This window comes from Bison bison, unplaced genomic scaffold (assembly GCF_000754665.1).
Source record: "Bison bison bison isolate TAMUID 2011002044 unplaced genomic scaffold, Bison_UMD1.0 scf7180017864471, whole genome shotgun sequence".
NCBI classification, from domain to species: domain Eukaryota; kingdom Metazoa; phylum Chordata; class Mammalia; order Artiodactyla; family Bovidae; genus Bison; species Bison bison.
Window position 1 is genome coordinate 40,204,014 of NW_011495032.1, and position 7,647 is coordinate 40,211,660.

General features: G+C 50.7%; 1 protein-coding gene across 1 annotated transcript in view; it reads right to left on the reverse strand.

Annotated features, from left to right (window-relative positions):
* TNS1 (tensin 1) overlaps positions 1 to 7,647 on the reverse strand; it is a 205,654-nt gene that overhangs the window by 45,024 nt on the left and 152,983 nt on the right. Inside the window, 3 exon segments of the mRNA XM_010861166.1 lie at positions 5,186 to 5,542; positions 5,545 to 6,406; positions 6,408 to 6,772. Coding sequence (XP_010859468.1) covers positions 5,186 to 5,542; positions 5,545 to 6,406; positions 6,408 to 6,772 — 1,584 coding nt within the window.

Below are 7,647 nucleotides of genomic sequence, written 5' to 3' on the forward strand. Positions count from 1 at the left end.
CTTTCTTCACAGTCCAATTCTCACATCCATACATGACCACAGGAAAAACCATAGCCTTGACTAGATGAACCTTTGTTGGCAAAGTAATGTCTCTGCTTTTGAATATGCTATCTAGGTTGGTCATAACTTTCCTTCCAAGGAGTAAGCATCTTTTAATTTCATGGCTGCAGTCACCATCTGCAGTGATTTTGGAGCCCCCCAAAATAAAGTCTGACACTGTTTCTACTGTTTCCCCATCTATTTCCCATGAAGTGATGGGACCAAACGCCATGATCTTAGTTTTCTGAATGTTGAGCTTTAAGCCAACTTTTTCACTCTCCACTTTCACTTTCATCAAGAGGCTTTTGAGTTCCTCTTCACTTTCTGCCATAAGGGTGGTATCATCTGCATATCTGAGGTTATTGAGATTTCTCCTGGCAATCTTGATTCCAGCTTGTGTTTCTTCCAGTCCAGCGTTTCTCATGATGTACTCTGCATACAAGTTAAATAAGCAGGGTGACAATATACAGCCTTGATGTACTCCTTTTCCTATTTGGAACCAGTCTGTTGTTCCATGTCCAGTTCTAACTATTGCTTCCTGACCTGCATACAGATTTCTCAAGAGGCAGATCAGGTGGTCTGGTATTCCCATCTCTTTCAGAATTTTCCACAGTTTGTGATCCACACAGTCAAAGGCTTTGGCATAGTCAATAAAGCAGAAATAGATGTTTTTCTGGAACTCTCTTGCTTTTTCCATGATCCAGCAGATGTTGGCAATTTGATCCCTGGTTTCTCTGCCTTTTCTAAAACCAGCTTGAACATCAGGAAGTTCATGGTTCACGTAAAGAGACCTGCTCTATCAGTTTCTTTCTCACTCGCTTATATCTTTCTCTTCTCACTCTTCCCCCGTATTCAACCTCTCTCTCTTCCACCTCTAAAAACTCTCATGGCTCCTATATTCACACAAAGAAGCTCTCAGTATCTTGCTACCCTCTTTAGCTACCACCCTCTTCCCTTTTATCACAAAACCATTCAAAAGAATAGATGATGTACTGTCTACACTCTCTCATCTCTCACTCCTCAATCCCTCAGTCTGGCTTCCGTCATCACCACTCTACTGAAAATACGCCTTTGAAACCCCTGAGGCCACCTAACTGGCAAGCCCAGTGAGTTTTCCCGAGTTCCTCTTCGTGATTGCTCCACAGTGACGTTGTTAACCTCCTGGGAACCCTTTATGATTCTGACTTCTATGATGACCCACTGTCTCAGTGTCTTCTCCCTGCCCGGAACATTCGTTCTCAAGGCCCTGCATGGCTTCCATTCCCTCACAGCCATTTCATTCTAAGTTCTTTTCTCTCCATGCCTTCTGATATAGAGAGATTTCATCCATGCCCAAAGCGTTAACCTTCGTCTTTGCGAGGAGGACTCCCAAATCTATAGCTCTTTCCACTCTTTCAGGTCCAATTCCAGATGTCCAATTGCCTTCCATACATCTCTATCTGGAGCCTCCACTGTCACTCAAATTCAACATAAGTAACACTGAGATCTTCATCTTACACCAAACTGCTCCTCCTCCTAACTTCTGGCTTGTTAACGGAACAAACATTCTGTTTCTATTTATGGAGCCTCAGAATTATCTTTGATATCTCCCTCCTCTTCACTTACTACACCCAATCAACTTGTAGATGTGTTGGTTCTCATCCCACTACAGCATCCCTGCCCTCAGCTCTTCTTTTTCATTTCCATGGCCAGCACCCTAATTCAGTCCCCATCACCTAGGTTAGCCAATAAGCTCCTAGCATCTCCCAGCTCAAAGTCTCTCCCCTTTTGTATCCTTCCTCCCCAGACCCACCAGATACATCTTCCTAAACTACAGCTCTGACCATGGCATCCTTTCCTAAAACACAGTAATGGCTTCCTTCACTTCCACTAGCTAAGATTCAAGCTTCTCTGTCTGACATTTAAAACCAACCAGACGCAAGCCCCAGGCTCCTTTCTTGACTCTCTACTACACAGCCTATCTGCTTTCAATCCACTCCATTCTTCAAATACATCCTATGACTTCCTAGCTTCATTATGAGCCTTCCTTTTCCAATAATCTCATGCATTTCAAACTCCTATCTTCCAAGGCTCTGTTTAAAATATATACTCAACACAGAGCCTCCCCAGTCTCTCTACCTGATAGTGATCTTTCTTTTTTCTTCAGTCCCACAGAACTTTTCTTCATATTTCTCTTATTGCAAATAACTTCATTTTAAAGGTCTAGTTCTTTTTCCCCGTACTAAACTCTAGACTCCTTAAGGATAAGATCCACATTTGATTTCCAACATGCATTGAAACCTCTACCTTTAGAGACACCTGAGATCAGTGCAGACACAGAATCGGGATCATATGAAAACTTGATTGGACTCAACAACTCTGACTCTTATTTCTTTTTCGTGTCTTATTGCACTGGCTAGGATAGCCAATACAATATTAAATGATAGCCGTGATAACAATCATCTTTATTTTATCCCTGGTGTAATGGGAATGCTTCTAATGTTTCACAAGAAAGTGTGATATGTGCTTCAGGCTCCTGGTATCTACTCTTTATCAAGTTAAGAAAACTACTCTGACATTCTCTGAGAGCTAAGCTGAAATAAGACATAAGTAGTAGTTGGATCACAGTGGCATGAATTGAAGTACAGAGGACAGCCAAGGAGGAACAGGCAGACCTGAGGGTGAACGGCCAGAAGAAACTAGATCATATTCATGACCATATAGAGGTTCTGCTCGGATCTGAGCTTCCTAGGTTACTCATGTGGAAGCTTATACTCCAGCTCCTTGCAGAAGAATAAAGAATGAGAAGAAAGAGGTAGTGCTGAAAGTCTATCCTTTGGCTCCGAGACTGTTTTACAAATTAATCCTGCTGGTGCATCTTTATCTACAACAAGCACTGCAGATATCCTGAAGGGCTACTGAAGAAGTTGTGCAAGCAAGATCTGCTGACATAAGAAATACTGGTCATGAGAGGGCATGGACCAAAGAGACCTTCTGAAGCCCTAGGGACCAAATGTAACTGTCCCTTCTATACATTCTTAGCCCTTCTCCTGATGGAGTCACTCAGAGTTGGTGGAGATGACAGTAGGGTTGGGGGACACAGATACTGTGCCAATAATATCCCTCCATCCCTATGACTTCTTGGCAGCCAAAAGCTGAGCAGCTACAGGATATGGAGGCTGAGAGGCAAGACCTCAGAAACTTGTAGGAGAGAAAAGGCTGAGCGGAGAGCCACTGTAAGATGGACATCCTTCTGGGACCACTAAAGTATGGCTTCCTCTTGAGCTACACGGAAGGGTTCTGGGAGGGGGAGGAAACTCATCCTACTCACTTTAGATACTTCATACTTCTCTTCTTCTCTTATTATAAATAACTTCATTTTAAAGTTCTAGTTCTTTTTTCGCCTTACTAAACTCTAGACTCTTTAAGGATAAGATCCACATCTGATTTCCAAAACCCATTGAAATGTGTACCTCTAGAGACACCTAAGACCAGTCCAGTCACAGAATCAGGGTAAATTTCTTTGGATACTGCCCATCATTAGATTGGTGTGTCACTATTCCTCAGGCCACCACTCCAATTCTGTAAAATATTGAGAGAGCCCATTCCTTTCCCTTCAACAAAACCAGGAATAAAATGGTTTCTACTGACAAGCCAAGTATTCCTTATCTTAGTGGCCCGGATGTGGACAAAAATAGAAGATGGCGGTCCCTTGGGGACCACCCCAAGGAGCATTTTGCCCCTCAGGTTATAGAGCTACTCATCTTATCCTTTGACCCTTGGGTAAAGCTGATGATATGTTGCTAGACCAGATCTCTAGGGAAGGTGAAGCCCTTGACTGCCAATTTCCATAGTGTGAATACTGCCATTACGACCAATTTCAAGTTACCCATAGTTGAACAGGAGGCTGTGTTCTGCTCCGAAGTATAGAAGCAGGGCATCCATGTTCCCCACACCAGATCCTGGACTCAGCCCAAAAGCCAACTGGCCTGGCCCCAGCTCCCTCCCTAAACCAACTGTCCATCCCCAAGAAGGGCGTCTCCCTCCTTGCAGCTGGCATGGTGACTCAGCTTCCCCTAAATTTAGGAAAAGGGACAGAAGGCAGACTCAGCTGCCCAGGCTCGTCTTCTGACCTCCTACCACCCTGTCATCTGAGGGGCTTGGCCCAAGGTCCCCCTCACCCCAGGCTCTGGTCCACCCCCGCCTGGGCTTCACCCCTACCATAAAGCCGGCTCATAGGATTTCCGACCCAGTTTAGCTATCCCCCTGGAATGGTTATAGGCTTCAGACAAAGTGAAGGTAGGTCCTTCCTGTTCCTTGCAACATGGCCTGGACACTCTGCCATTTCTTGCCTTTATCTCCCCAGTAAACCTGTCTGGTTGCCCCACTCTGTCTCCTCTCTCCAGAAAGATAAGTCCATTCTCTGGTAGAGAAGGTTGATCAGTGTCTCAGGAGTTTTCAATCTAGTGAGAGATCTGTTTCTCAGTGCCTGCTTCCCATACAGAGCTGGTCCTAAAGCAAGGACTAGCAGGATAGCTGAACAAGAAGGGGGATCTTGGCCTCCCTGGAGACATAAATATCCTGAGAGGACCCACTAGGGTTAAACACTCAGATAGAATCCAAGGGCTTTGGGGCACCCTTTCAAACATTGTTATGCCTCTGGGAGGGCCAAAAAAGGAACTGGAGTCCACAGAGGCCTCCCTTCAACCTTCTCCACTACAGGCAGCTACAGAGAGCATCTCATCTCTGCCTAGAAAAATCTGTACTCAGTCCGAGAGTCACCACCTCCAGGAAGCTTTCCCTGATTGTCCTAGGTGGTAAGCCTTCCTTTCCCAGGCTCTGGGGCTTTGGTCCCCATCTCTGTTGTAGCACACACTGCACTCTGTTAGAATAATCTGTCTGTGTACCTCTTTCCTCACTAGACTGAAAACTCCTGAGACACTGATCTTTGAACCACAAGGCCTGGCTTGGAGTCTAACAGGCACAGAATGCAGGAAGGGATGGGTGGCACGTAGGTTCCTAAAAGCCTCTTCCCCAGGCCAAAATGGCACTCACTGAGGCATGATGGCTGTGCCTCCCCCTAGCAAAGCCAACCAAGACCAAAGAGGGAAAGTGTAGAGGGAATAAAGAGGGGACATCCAGCACTCACAGCCCCTGAGACTCTTACCTGCCACCCGGTGGGCCACCAGCCCTTCCAAGTTCAATGGTTCCTCCTCTGGAGTTCGGGATGGGTCTGAAGTCACCTCCTTTGGTGGAAGCTGAGGCTGAGTGGTGAGGCCAGGGAGAGAGGCTGGGGGCTGCTGAGGCCCCACAGAGCTCTGGGTGGTTGGAAGGAAGGAAGACGAGGAGGAGGTGGCCGGGCTCTTTGGATGGTAACTCTGGTTGGGCCCAGTTGGACATGGCTGATAATCATAAGGTGAGTAAGGCCTGCCAGTGGGAACAGACTCCAGGGGGGCCCGGGGGGCTGGCTCAGGGGTTCCCAAGGAATGCCCACTGGGGATGTAGCCAGATCTGGACTGGGTCAGGGGTGGGACTGGCAAGAGGAGCCAGAGAAGGGCTGGGAAGAGAGCGGAGAAGCCCCTGGCCAGGCCCCAGGCACGCTCTGGGACTTGTGTAGGGGGGCGCCCGCCGTGGCTGGTTCCAAATCGAGCATCAGCATATTGAGGGCTTCGATGGACTGCTCGATCTCCTGCTGGGAGGCTGCGCGCGGGAACTCAGGGAGGCCAGACATGGGGGGCTCTGCTAGTGGCTGGGGGCTGGGCCTGCTGAGCCCAAGGCTCTCCAAGTGGGCTCTTTCCTGTTGGCGAGGAGGTGGGCGAGGCTGCTGCTGCTGCTGCTGCTGCTGTTGCTGCTGCTGCCAGGAATTCAAACCCCTCTGCACAGCCTCCCGGCTGCTCCCACCACGGGCTGGAGCTGGGGGCAGCTGGGGCTCCGTTTCAGGAAAGGATTGAGAGCGAAACATACCGTTGGGGTCATGGCCATAGTGGGAGGTGGTCGCTGACTGTGGCCAGGCTGGGTGGGGTCCCTCCCGCTGGTAGCCAGCTAAACCCTCCTGTGCAGAGTAGGAGGGTCTCATGGGGGCTGTGTGGCCAGCCTGGGCAGGCACTGCCCGGCTGGCAGACTCATAGGGGTAGCCCCCACCATTGACCATAGGTTCCATGGGGTAGGGCTTGTCCAGACCGTTGGTCAGCGGGGAGAGGGCCTCCGGGTAGCCACCCTCACTGGTGTTGGTGACTCCATCCAGGGAGGACAGGGTGCCCATGCTGCCCACGCTGTGCCCATCCTGGTTGGGCAGCTCATCGTCCAGGATGTCTGTCTCCCGTTCGGACGCTAAGGCCCCACCGTTGACGTGAACCTGGGCCGGGACGATGTGGCGGCCAGAGGAAGGGGGCAGCAGGGCCTCCCACTGGGCGGGACCGGAGATGCTGAGGGTGGTACATGGCGCCTTGCTTCTCCCGCTCCAAGCCAAAGCCACTGAGCAGGCGGTCCAGCTCACGCTTCTCCTCGGGACTCAGGGCAGCAGGGGCACTGGCAGGGCCGGGGGCAGGCTCATCGGTCTTGTCTGTCTTGGTGGAGGCTGTGGAGTTGCCCGAGTCACTGCTCACGGAGAGGGTGTGCTCCACGTGATTGGGGGTGGCTGACAGCACGGGCCGCGTGGCGTTGACAGCCCCAGTGCTGCCGTGCAAGGAGTCCTTCTTCTTCACCTTGGCATACAGGCTCCCGTCCAGGGGTCCCTGGGTATGGCCCACAACCTCTACAAAACCAGAGGAGAGACAGAGAGCAGACATCAGTGGGAGGTGGGACATCCTCCATTCTCCCAAGGAAAGCATCTGAGAGCTTCCCTTCCCTGGACCCCCAAAGGGAATTTGCTGAGAGCAGAACATACCACTGGGGTCATGGCCATAGTGGGAGGTGGTCGCTGACTGCGGCCAGGCTGGGTTGGGTCCCTCCCACCGGTAGCCGCTAAACCCTCCTGTGCGGAGTAGGAGGGTCACATGAGGGCTGTGTGGCCAGCCTGGGCAGGCACCGCCAGCCAGGCTGGCAGACTCGTAGGGGTAGCCCCCACCATGTACCACCTTCAGCATCTCCAAAGGGAATCCTCTCAACCCCCAGAGATAGAGCCAAAGTGGCAGAAAGGACAAACGGACCCCTTCCCAAGGCTTCTGAGCAGAGCCTCCCCAGCACCCAGGGCCAGGGCCAGGCAGTGGAGCCCCAGATTGGTCAGGAGACCTGGGGTCAAGATGCCCCAGTTCAAAGCCTGACTCTGGCATTGCACTCACTTCCCAAAGACCCGCAGGGGCTGGGCCAGGCTGGAGCTCAGTAAAGCCAGCAGGACTGGTGTTAGAAGAGAACAGTTTCTCTCTGAATGCCAGGGCCCATGGGGGTTCTGGAAAGGAGCTTCAGGGGCCAGGAGTAGAGGGAACAGCTTAGGGATGGAGAACACAAAGGCAGAGGTCTTCTTCAGGGAGAGGTGACCCCTATGTCATTTTGTCCGCAGATACTCTGGGGGCCCCATGAGCAATACTTTCTCTGAAAGGAAAAAGTGAGCGCTGGGTGGCAGGAGGCCAAAGGGCTGACTCAGGAGCGAAGAACTTCCCCGCCCAGAGGAACTCAGTGATTTCACACCCT